This window comes from Kogia breviceps, chromosome 10, assembly GCF_026419965.1.
Source record: "Kogia breviceps isolate mKogBre1 chromosome 10, mKogBre1 haplotype 1, whole genome shotgun sequence".
Taxonomy (NCBI): domain Eukaryota; kingdom Metazoa; phylum Chordata; class Mammalia; order Artiodactyla; family Physeteridae; genus Kogia; species Kogia breviceps.
The window spans coordinates 7285645-7298146 of record NC_081319.1 but is presented as its reverse complement, the minus strand read 5'-3'; the positions used below and the strand labels follow the sequence as shown (position 1 = coordinate 7298146).

General features: G+C 39.5%; 1 protein-coding gene across 12 annotated transcripts in view; it reads left to right on the top strand.

The window, feature by feature from the left end:
* The window catches only part of FANCD2 (FA complementation group D2), a 56966-nt gene that overhangs the window by 5651 nt on the left and 38813 nt on the right, over positions 1-12502 (top strand). For 8 of the 12 annotated variants that reach the window (XM_067043462.1, XM_067043461.1, XM_059077629.2 and 5 more), the window contains exons 7-14: positions 1606-1658; positions 4500-4578; positions 5837-5961; positions 7763-7850; positions 8394-8498; positions 9687-9787; positions 10196-10304; positions 10538-10573. In XM_067043462.1, coding sequence (XP_066899563.1) covers positions 1606-1658; positions 4500-4578; positions 5837-5961; positions 7763-7850; positions 8394-8498; positions 9687-9787; positions 10196-10304; positions 10538-10573 — 696 coding nt within the window. The remainder of the gene's footprint in view (positions 1-1605; positions 1659-4499; positions 4579-5836; positions 5962-7762; positions 7851-8393; positions 8499-9686; positions 9788-10195; positions 10305-10537; positions 10574-12502) is intronic. The other 4 variants (XM_067043465.1, XM_067043466.1, XM_067043464.1 and 1 more) reach the window with 1 other exon arrangement.

Here is a 12502-nt window from a genome sequence, read left to right as displayed (position 1 = left end):
CCCTGCATTAGCAGGCAGACTCTTAACCACTGCACCACCAGGGAAGCCCTGACATGAACCTTGTAGGGCAGTATCTGTGTCTTTGGACTGAGCTGGTTAACCCAGTACATCTTGAAGCCTCATGTATCCTGGTGGCCTCTGATTCCTGTTTTGTAAAGCTTCATCCTGTGTGCTCTGAGTACCTTGTATATCTCTGCCATATTCACATCTGCATCATCTCCCATTTAGCTTCGTATTTGCTTATTAACTAGATCTTTCCTTTTTCTTCCTCCTTTCTCTCTTAATTTATTGATTAGACAATCAGTGAGATGTTTTAAACATCTCAAATTATAGAAATGTGTATACAATGAAAAGTCTCCCTCCCACCCTGTCCTTCATTTTTCCTGTTTTCTTCTCTCGCACTGTTAATCTTCCCACTCTCTTTTCCTTTTCATTGAAAATCTTGAGTATAATTTAGTTAGCTTAAATCTAAGAGCTCTCTTGTTCCTCCAAAGAGAAATATTTTCTTGCAAACTATTTGATAATCTGTTAAAGCCTGCATTTCATGGGTTAACGATTATCATCATAATTAATAATATTTTTGATTATCTGATTATTTTAATGTTACCTTGATAGTCATTTTGTAATTTTTCAGAGGACAGATTATTGATAAATCTTTGTATTCCAGCAGGTTATATTCAAAATATAGGCAGCATTCATGTGGACATGCTTTTTGTTTTTACATCTTTATTGGAGTATAATTGCTTTACAATGTTGTGTTAGTTTCTGCTGTATAACAAAGTGAATCGGCTATATGTGTATATATATCCTCATACCCCCTCCCTGTTGAGCCTCCCTCCCACTCTTCCCATATCCCACCCCTCTAGGTGGTTACAAAGCACCAAGCTGATCTCCCTGTGCTATGCAGCTGCTTCCCACTAGCTATCTATTTTACATTTAGTCGTATATATAAGTACATGCCACTCTCTCACTTCATCCCAGCTTATCCTTCCCCTTCCCTGTGTCCTCACATGCATTCTCTACATCTGTGTCTTTATTCCTGTCCTGCCACTAGGTACATTAGAAGCATATATATATATTTTTAGATTCCATATATAACAGTATTTGTTTTTCTCTTTCTGACTGACTTCATTATGAATGACAGACTCTAGGTCCATCCACCTCACTACAAATAACTCAGTTTCGTTTCTTTTTATGCCTGATTAATATTCCATTGTATATATGTGCCTCATCTTCTTTATCCATTCATCTGTCAGTGGACATTTAGGTTGCTTCCATGTCCTGGCTCTTGTAAATAGTGCTTCAGTGAACATTGTGGTACGTGTATCTTTTTGAATTATGGTTTTCTCAGGGTATATGCCCAGTAGTGGGATTGCTGGGTCATATGGTAGTTCTATTTTTAGTTTTTTAAGGAACCTCCTTGCTGTACTCTATAGTGGCTGTATCAATTTACATTCCCGCCAGGTGGACATTCTTATAATGAGGATTTCAATTATAGCAGGGTTTTTCCTCCAAGAACTCTCATTGGAGAGAATTACAGCTAATTATACATTTCTGTTGTACATTTCGAGACAATCTCCTAACTCCCTATGTCTTCTTTTTTAGCCTGCCATTATCAAAATCTTATTTGAAAAGTTGCCAGAATTTCTTTTCAAAAAGTAAGTGGAGTTACTCTGGAATGCTCAAAGTACCCTGGTGTACTTATGTTTCTCTCTGAAAAGGTTGCTCTGAAGCATCATTGGTATGTCTGAAGATCATATTTATTATGATTCCAGATTCTTAAATGACTACTGAAGTTTTACTGGGGTGACTTTCTTTGAAATTTAATCTATTTATATGTCCATGTATTCCTAGAAGGATACACAATAAACTGGTAATAGTGGTTGTCTCCCAGGAGTGGAGCCAATTGACTGGAGTTATATATTCTCTGAATACTGTTCTTTACCTTTTCAATTCTATACTGCATATGAGCTACCATTTTAAAAAATTTACTTTAAGAGAATTTCCTGGCGGCAGTCCAGTGGTTAGGATTCCGGGCTTTCACTCTCTTGGGGCCTGGGTTTGATCCTTGGTCAGGGAAACTAAGATCCCACAAGCCGCATGGTGTGGCCCCCCCAGAAATTCTTTTTTACTTTAAAAAATAACTAAGGGATTGCCTGGTGGCGCAGTGGTTATGAATCTGCCTGCCAGTGCAAGGGACGCGGGTTCGAGCCCTGGTCCGAGAAGATCCCACATGCCGCAGAGCAGCTAAACCCGTGCGCCACAACTACTGAGCCTGCACTCTAGAGCCCGCCAGCCACAACTACTGAGCCCACGTGCCACAATTACTGAAGCCTGTGCACCTAGAGCCCGTGGTCCGCAACAAGAGAAGCCATTGCAATGATAAGCCCATGCAGTGCAACGAAGAGTAGCCCCCACTCGCCATAACTAGAGAAAGCCTGTGTGCAGCAACGAAGACCCAATGCAGCCAAAAATAAAAATGAATAAATAAATTTACTTAAAAATAGTAATAATTAAAAATAACTAAGAGAAATAAAGAACAGCCTAACAGAAAAGTAGATAAAGGTCATGAGTAGAGAATTCACAGAGAAGAAATAAAAGAGCATTAAACCCTTTTTTTTTTTTTTTTTTTTTTGCGGTCTGCGGGCCTTTCATTGCTGTGGCCTCTCCCGCTGCGGAGCACAGGCTCCGGACGCACAGGCTCAGCGGCTATGGCTCACGGGCCCAGCCGCTCCACGGCATGTGGAATCTTCCCGGACCGGGGCACAAACCGGTGTCCTCTCCATCGGCAGGCGGACTCTCAACCACTGCGCCACCAGGGAAGCCCTAAACCCTTTTTTTAAATGCTCAAGTTCATTAATAATCAAAGACAACAATTTCAAACAATAAATAGATTTTTTTTTCCCTCTCAAAGGATCTCCCTTGTTGAGTGCGATGAACAGGCATGCTCATATATCACTGGTAAACATATAAAGCAGTGTAATTACTCTGAAGGGCAGTAGGTTGTGTGTATCAAAACCTAAGATTTTGCGTACCCTTTAATGTTCAGCCATGCCTCCAAATTTATCCTAAGGCAATACCTCTGAATGAAAACAGTAATGAATAATATTACTGTTTAAAGTCACAAAAATTGTAAACTGAGATATTCAGCTGTAGGGATTGGTTAAATAAATTAGGTATATCCACATAATGGAATATCATGTGGACATTAAAAATTATAAAGGGGATTATTTAATACCATGCATTAATTGAAGAAAAAGGCTACAAATCAGTATTTACAGTTCCACTCAGTATTTTGTTAAAAAAAGGTACATACGTACACTTTTACTTAGATACATATACACATGTATGTCAGTGGTGGACCTCTGGGTGAGAGGATTTAGGTAATTTTTATTTCCTCCTTTTTAATATGTGCTGCTTCTGTGTCTTATATGTAGCAGTAGTAAACTTGAAGATTTATCTTTAGAAATTCATGGTTTGCCTGAATGGCTTGCACTATGCTTTGTGTCCTGGCTGTCTTTTTTAGCAGTTAAATTTGTCTATAGTGAACAAAGACTGAGAATGCTGTCAAAAAGAGGAGCTGGTGGTGGTCCAAAAGTTAGATATAGGAGGCTGGGAAGAAGGCAGAGATTGTCATTTTAGGGGAAGTAATACTGGGAAATTATAATAATTTATTATGAATATTAATGAATAATAATTAATGATTATTAATAAATATTGTTATATTAGTGATAATACTGAGCCAAATTCCCTTCACTTATAAATGGTTTTCAGTACTTTGACATAGTCTAAATCTGACCTTCTGTTTCCATAGTGGTAAAAATTACTTGCATTTTTTGGTACTTATCACATTGATGTAATTAGTTTTTTACCTTTTATTTTATTTATTTATTTAGTTTTAAAATTTATTTTATTTAGTTTTAAAATTTATTTTGGCTGCTTTGGGCCTTGTGTGCAGGCTTTCTCTAGTTGCCGCAAGCAGGGGCTACTCTTTGTTGCAGGGCGTGGGCTTCTCATTGCAGTGGCTTCTCTTGCTGCGGAGCACGGGCTCAGTAGTTGTGGCTTGCGGGTTGTAGAGCACAGGCTCAGTAGTTGTGGCACACGGGCTTAGTTGCTTTGCGGCATGTGGGACCTTCCTGGTCCAGGACTCGAACCCGTGTCCCCTGCATTGGCAGGCGGAAAGTTCGTTACCTTTATTTTTTTTAATTGTTCATATATTTTAAGAGATACTCTCCAGACCTTTCTTCCCCTCTCTAAACCCTCCCCAGATACAGCCACTAACAGTTTAGTGCGGCTTCTTCCAGACATCTTTCTCAACATACATAAGCATATGTCTCATGCTTTTTTTTGTATTACCTGTGTGTTTAGCACAGTGTGCAACGCATGGTGTTTAGTAAATGTTAAGTGAATGGCTGAAATGTTATATGCAGTATTAATGCTTGCTGCTGTGTAAGTCAGAAAGGCAACATTCCTGACTTCTCATCCTTCCCAACATTCAGCGTGAACAGTGATGGACTCAACATGCCTCGACTCATCATCAATCAACTGAAGTGGCTGGACAGAGTTGTTGATAGTAAGGTAAGTTGGGGACTTTTTCTGTCTCTTGGATTTATAGAGTGTGTTTTCCACACTTAACCAAACTTTTGGCATTTGCATGGTATTTTTTTCTTTCTAAACAAAAAATTCATATTTTTCTATCCATTATCTTTTTTAGCTTTAATAATTTGAAAACCATGGTTGTTTCACCCATTAAATTTCTCTAAAATAAGAAGTGTATCTAATTATGATGACTGGATGTCATTTATTAAATAAATATTTGGAAGGAATTCATTAACTTCTCCAAGTACAGAGATTATTATTATGTTTTATTTCTCAAAAGCAGTGAGATCCGAAATCATCCTACTTCACTGCAAATGTGTTATTTTAATTACATATTGAGGAAAATTTCTTTGGGGTTATGTTACTTGTTATTAAGCACCTTGGTAAAGTTGAATCTGTTTTGAGCCTGTTGCTTAAGGCCCATTTCTTTTCAGAGTTCTTAAATCATTCTACCAATTTTTGTTAGACATTCAAAGGCTAAATATTTGGAAGAACAAGAGTCTTGGAATCTCATCTGGGCTGGAATTTTGGGTCTGCCACTTATTAATTGTGTATCCTTTTTTTTTTTTACGCGGGCCTCTCACTGTTGTGGCCTCTCCCGTTGCGGAGCACGGGCTCCGGACGCGCAGGCTCAGCGGCCATGGCTCACGGGCCCCAGCCGCTCCGCGGCATGTGGCATCCTCCCAGACTGGGGCACGAACCCATGTGCCCTGCATTGGCAGGCGGACTCTCAACCACTGCGCCACCAGGGAAGCCCAATTGTGTATCCTTGAGCAACACATACCCCTACATTTTAAAAATGGGAATACAGTTGTGAAGATTAAGTGAAATAAAGACAGTAGAAAAGGGAAAAAAAAAAAGCGAAAGAATCCGCAATTGTTGGACTTCCCTGGCAGTCCAGTGGTTAAGACTCTGCACTGTCCCTGCCAGGGGCCTGGGTTCAGTCCCTGATCGGGGAACTAATATCTTACAAGCTGCTCGGTGTAGCCAAAAAATTTTAAAAAAAACAAACAAAAAAAGGTATTAAATAATATTCCATCAAGCCTATTTTTTTTCTATGTACCATCTCATGTGTGAATATCTCTGGGTCACTTACCTCTGATTTTAGGCTTTGAGCTTGAGTGTGTGTGTAGTTGTTGTATTGTACACAAAATAACTCCAGCTCTACATTTCATGAGTAGGAGGTCTTTCTCTATTCTGGATAGTTTTACAATTCTAATAGTCTCCTCCGTTTCAGGATCTCACCACCAAGATCATGCAGCTGATCAGTATTGCTCCAGTGTACCTGCAGCATGACTTTGTCACCAGCCTACCTGAGATCCTAGGGGATTCCCAGCATGCTGATGTGGGGAATGAACTCAGGTGGGTAAGCACCTCGTTGGCATCTTGAGCAAGACTTCACTTTGGGAGCCTTATCACTGCAGCATAAAAAGAGTAGTAATAATGTGTTTCTTTTTTTATAAAAGAGGATGATACCCATCTTTCTAGGGTGTGGAATTTGACTTGCTTTTCTAATAATGAGTGGGTTTTTTTGGCTGTGTTGTGTTTTTGTTGCTGTGCGTGGGCTTTCTCTAGTTGCAGCGAGCAGGGGCTACTCTTCGTCGCGGTGCATGGGCTTCTCATTGCATTGGCTTCTCTTATTGCTGATCACAGGCTCTAGGCACACAGGCTTCAGTAGGTGCAGCACACAGGCTCAGTAGTTGTGGCACATGGGCTTTAGAGTGCACAGGTTTCAGTAGTTGTGGTGCGTGGGCTCAGTAGTTGCAGCATGTGGACTTAGTGGCTCCATCACGTGGGATCTTCCCGGACCAGTGATTGAACCCGTGTCCCCTGCACTGGCAGGCGCATTCTTAAGAACTGTGCCACCAGGGAAGTCCCTGGTTTTTTTTGAATTAATGAATTAATTAATTTTTGGCTGTGTTGCGTCTTCGTTGCAGTGCGTGGTCTTCTCATTGTGGTGGTTTCTCTTCCTGCAGAGCACAGGCTCTAGGTGTGTGGCTTAGTAGTTGTGGCACGCAGGCTCAGTAGTTGTGGCTTGCGGGCTCTAGAGTGCAGGCTCAGTAGTTGTGGCGCACGGGCTTAGGTACTCCGTGGCATGTGGGATCTTCCCGAACCAGGGCTCGAACCCGTGTCCCCTGCAGTGGTAGGTGGATTCTTAACCACTGTGCCATCAGGGAAGCCCCAATGAGTGTATATTTGAGTAGATCCGTATACTTTCTTTCTTTTCTAATAATGAGTATATATTTGAGTAGACCCGTGTATCTGTCATGAATATGAAGTCTGGCTTAGGATTAGGTGTATAAATTTGGTCTGCAGAGACATAAACATTATTCCTTCATTTTGTTAACATTTTCTCTATCCAAGGGTGTCCTCCATCTTGACTGCACATTCAAATAGTTTGTGGAGCTTATTAAACATCAACTTCTTTGGTCCCTAAATGATTCATTCTAATGCACATTGCTGTGTCAGATCTATTGCAGACATCCATTGCTTACTAACATTTACGTGAAAAATACTAATTATAGGGCAATAGTGAAGAAGAGGAGAACAATATCACTACATAATTTTTTTTCTATTTTAATGCAACCACATATTTATCCTAGAAGTAGTTAAAAACTTCCAATTTGTTATACCTCCTTTTCTATAGTTGTCTGTAAAGCTGTCTCCAAAAATGTCCAGTGATTTCTTGCTTTTGTGCTTTTGGGCAGGATGCTCCTTCTGTGTATAGCACTGTATACCCCACTTTACCTACTTGTCCTTTTGTATAACCTTCTCTTAGGATCCATCACTGTCCTTCTCTACTGTGTGCTACTGTAGCCCCCTACACATATGTGTATCATGGTTATCACACTTCATTCTAATTGTTGTAGGTTTTCTTTTTCCTTTTCTCAGGAAGGATATATACCAAACTCAGTAGTGGTTTCCTCTTAGTAGTGGGGATGATGAGGTAGGGCTTCTTGTTTCTGCTTTGTTTATTGTTTGAATTTTTCAAAATGAGCATATATTTTTTTTTAATCACGAGGATGTTAATGAAACATACTATAAATAGAATTTAATTGGAACTAAGTATATCCTCTCTTCCTATACCTTAAGTGATTTTCCTGTCATTATTTGCCTAGCTCTGTTAAAATTTGCACAGCTTCTCTCTTTCTACTATTCACAGTGACCTTCTAACAGAGAATACTCTGCTCACTGTCCCAATCCTGGATGTCCTCTCTAGCCTCCGACTTGAGCCGAAGCTCCTGACTAAGGTAGGGAGGACTCTGCTCTCCAGAAAGAGCACCAGCTTGCTCGCTTCCCAGAACCAATGTTAATCAGTCATTGCCTTGGACCAATCATATATAATGAAAATTTCATTTTGAAACAATGCTGAATGACGTTTGCTCTCTTTTTTCTTTTCAGTGAATTTCATATGCCATACTGTGATAGGTTAACTGCTCATTTTTAATCAGTATGTTTTAGTGGAAATCTTCTGTATTGCCTGTATAGTTACAAACTGCTCCCATAGGAATAACAACTTATTATGCCTTCCTCTAGCCAGTGTAAAATTCAGGCTTCAAAATTAAGAGAAGAAGACTTTCACGTTTATCACCTGTTTTTGAAGAAGCTGTAGTGTTAACAATTGAAAGCTTGTAATTTGGAAAAAAATAAAATAAAATGAGACGTTTTTCTTCCAAAATTACAAGTGAGAAAACTGAGAGAGAAATAATTGTTCTAATTTTACCTAACGAGTCAGTACTAGATTGAGGCATTAACATGAAAATATGTAAGGTTTTTGTGCTTTTTATGTTTAGGTCCGCCAGTTAGTGATGGGTAAGCTGTCATCTATCATGTTGGACGATTTACCTATGAGTGTCAAGTTCATTCTTCATTCCATAACAGCCACGGATGCACTTGAGGTACCCTACTGTTTCCCAACAAACACTGTAGGCAGCTAGATCCTAGAGAGTACAGGGGAGAGCGGTGGTGCCCTTGTGAAACTCAGAAGTCAAAAAATGACTAACCTTGAGGAAGATACATCAAGATAAATTACTTAAATTAATCGGTTCTAATTGCTCGTCTCTGTCCCGAAACTAATTGATAATGCTGATTAATCCAGCAGGGGAGAGAATGGAGCTCGTAGCCAGACTTGTTGTTCTATATAAGCTGCTACAGGTTATATTTGCTATTTCATTGTAATGCCTGAAGGAATTCTGAAATTTTAAAGAGTATGACAGGGACTTCCCTGATGGTCCAGTGGTTATGAATCCACCTTCCAGTGCAGGGGACGTGGGTTCAATCCCTGTTGGGGAACTAAGATCCCATGCGCCACGGGGCAGCTAAGCCCATGTGCCACAGCTACTGAGCCTGCGCACCACAACTAGAAAGCCCTTGTGCCACAACTGCAGAGCCCAAGTGCCACAACTACAGAGCCCATGTACTCTGGAGCCCAAGCACCACAGCTAGAGAGAAGGCTGCACGCCACAATGAAAGAACCCACATGCTGCAACAAAAGTTCCCACAAGCCACAAGTAAGACCTGATGCAGCCAAAAATAATAAATAAATAAATAAATAAATAAATAAATATTTTTAAAAAATAATTTTAAAAAGTAAAGAGCATGGCATACTATACTCACTTTAGCTATTTTCATCAGCTGCCTTTTTCAGAATGCCGCCTTTAACAATACATTTAATTAAGTAAAACAATTTATTTTATTTATTTTTGTCTGTGTCAGGTCTTAGTTGCAGCACATAGGATCTTTCGTTGTGGCATGTGGGCTCTTCTCTTGGGGCACGTGGGCTTCTCTGTGGTTCTGATGCACAGGCTCCAGGGTGTGTGGGCTCAGTAGTTGCGGCACACAGGCTTAGTTGCCCCGTGACATATGGGATCTTACTTCCCTGACCAGGGATCAAACCTGTGTCCCCTGCAGTGGAAGGCGGGTTCTCAACCACTGGATCACCAGGGAAGTCCCGACAATACATTTAATTTAATAATTCTTCTTCCTCAGTCTTTCAGGAGAATGTTATGGTTTTTCTGTTGAAAGAATAGATTGTGCCTATCTACTATGAATGAGCAGAACACATAGCTAATATTTATTTGCCGTAGGTAATTTCTGAGCTTCGGGAGAAATTGGATCTGCAGCATTTTTTCCTGCCATCATTGTTTCAGGCTTCTCAAAGCAAGTTGAAAAATAAAGGACAAACAAGGTATAAACTCATGGCCAGTTATCACCCTTTTTCTCACATAGGCAAGGGAAGTTTTCTGACTTTAATCCTGAAGCCAGGACAAAGATCTTAATACTTAACAACTACAAATAGTGGTAGTAGTATTACAATCATGTACTACTATACAGTGTTTCAAATCATATTTCTATGTATAAGTATTTGTGTGTATATGTGTGTGTTTGTGTGTGTGTGTGTGTGTGTGTGTGTGTGTATTCCCTTTGCTCTGCAGATCAATTCCAGATAGACTGCATTAAAATTTTACTAGCCATTGTACACATAAAGTTGTGACTTGTTTTAAGGCACATGGCTAGTAAGCAGGTACCCAGATCTTACAGGTTCCTCTCTTGTAAGTGGAAGAATGATTTTTTTTTTCCCCTCTGCTACTTGTAGTTTTTCAGGAAATCAAGAAAACAGCGGTCAAGACTGTGTTACTCTTCTCTTTGACGTAATAAAGTCAGCTGTTAGATATGAGAAAATCATTTCAGAAGCCTGGATTAAGGTGAGTGAGATCTTTAAACATTGAGGAAGAAATGGGTGGCAATCAGTGACAGATGTGTAAGTAAAGGTAGGTTGAAATAAAAGTCTTAAAAGTCAGTCAAGTAGAAATAATAGATGATGGTTGCCAGATGGGCAGATTGGTTCTCAGATAAGAGAACCATGCTGAATGCTGGAAGAATAAGGCGAAAAGTGTTCTTATATGTTGTAAGATTTTTGTAACCCTTGTTTTTCCAGGCAATTGAAAACACCACTTCAGTGTCGGAACACAAGGTAATGTTCATGTACTATGAATTTTAAGTATTGCAGATGTAAAATTAGTGATATTGGCTGGCTTTCCTTCCTGCTGTTTTCTCTGGTTCCTTCCAGTCATCCCTTTTGTGACTTTTGTAACTGCTCTAGTAAACATTAGCTGCCTGAGGAAGATGATCTGAAGGGGTGACTTGCCAGATGGTCTTTATTCTGACAATAAAATGAAATAAGATATCCATAAGTGGAAATAGTAACATTCCAAAGAGGCATAGTGAGTTGCAGTCAAAGAAGCTGAGTCCCCCTCCCATGAGGAGGTGAGGACTAGAGTTGCCTGGGTCATGAGTTCGGTATTCAGGCCCCTCTGTCTGTGTCTGATTGCCCTTCCTCCCACCACATGGAATTGTCAAGATAGTGGCATTTCATGTTTCACTTTCCTTTACCTGACAGAACTGAATCAAATTGTCCCATCTACTCTCAGGGCAGTGGTACTGAATCTGTCTTAAATCTGGAGATACTTTCTTCAGTCAAGAAGACAGATGATTGAATTTCTTGTGTACTGATTGGTTCCCTTTAAGGATTTTCGTTAGTTGGAATCTCTTGTAGAGTTTTGTTCGTTGGATTATCCAGTTGTTGGATGACTATTTTAAAAGCTGCCGTGATACTGAATAAAACAATGAAAAACTCAATAATTTTTTGTGGTTGCCAGGTTGGGGGTGGGTAGGGAATCGAAATATCCAAGACAACGGTGTTATTATTGCATAACCCTTGACCTCTCCTGCGTAGCTATTTTTACAGATTTCTGATCATTGTATAAATATAATTTTGTTTCCTGATTTTTTTTCTCTTCACATTGTGTCATAAACATTTTGCATGCTTCTACATTGTATTTATTGTCTTTTTTTTTTTTTCGGCCGCGCCACGCCACATGTAGGATCTTCCCCAACCAGGGATTGAACCCATGCCCCCGGATTGGGAGCATGGAGTCTTAACCACTGGACCACCAGGGCAGTCCTTTTTATTGTCATTTTTAATAACTGTATTCTGTTCTGCTATAATCTGTCAGAGTTTTGGTGTCTGAGTTGGGCCTTCAGTGGAGGGCTGTCTCAAGTAATTTATTGTTTTTGCTTTTATTAATTAGAACATCTAACATTTATTAAAATATCTTTTCTCATTACTTGAGATATAATTGACATTTTATGTTAGTTTCAGGTGTACAATGAAATGATCTGTTACTTGTATATATTGCAAAATGATTACCACAATAAGTTGTTAATGTCCATCACCGTACATAGCTACCGTTTTTTTTACTTGGGATGAGAACTTTTAAGGTCTACTCTCTTAGTAACTTTCAAATGTGCAATACAGTATTATTAACTTTATTCACCATGCTGTACATTACACCCCCATGGCTTATTTATTTTATAACTGAAATTTGTACCTTTTGGCCCCCTTTACCAACTCCCTACCAACTCCCTACCCCTACCTCTGGCAACCACCAATCTGTTCTCTGTGAGTTCATTTTTGTTTGTTTTATTTTTTAGATTCCACATATAATTAAAATCATACACTATTTGTCTTTCTCTGTCTGACTTATTTCACGTAGCATAATGCCTTCAGGGTTCATCCATGTTGTTGCCAATAGCAAGATTCGTTCTTTTTTATGGTTGAATAATATTCTCGAGAGGGTGTGTGTGTTTATATCACATTTTCTTTATCCATTCCATCAATGGACACTTGGGTTGTTTCCATGTCTTGGCTGTTGTAAATAATGCTCTAACAAACCTGGGGTGCAGATATCTTTGCGAATTAGTGTTTTTTGTTTTCTTCAGATACGTTGCCAGAATTGGAATTGCTGGATCTATAGTAGTTCTATTTTTATTTTTTTTGAGGAACCACCATACTGTTTTCCATAGTGGTTGCATCAATTTACATTTCTCCCAACAGTGCACA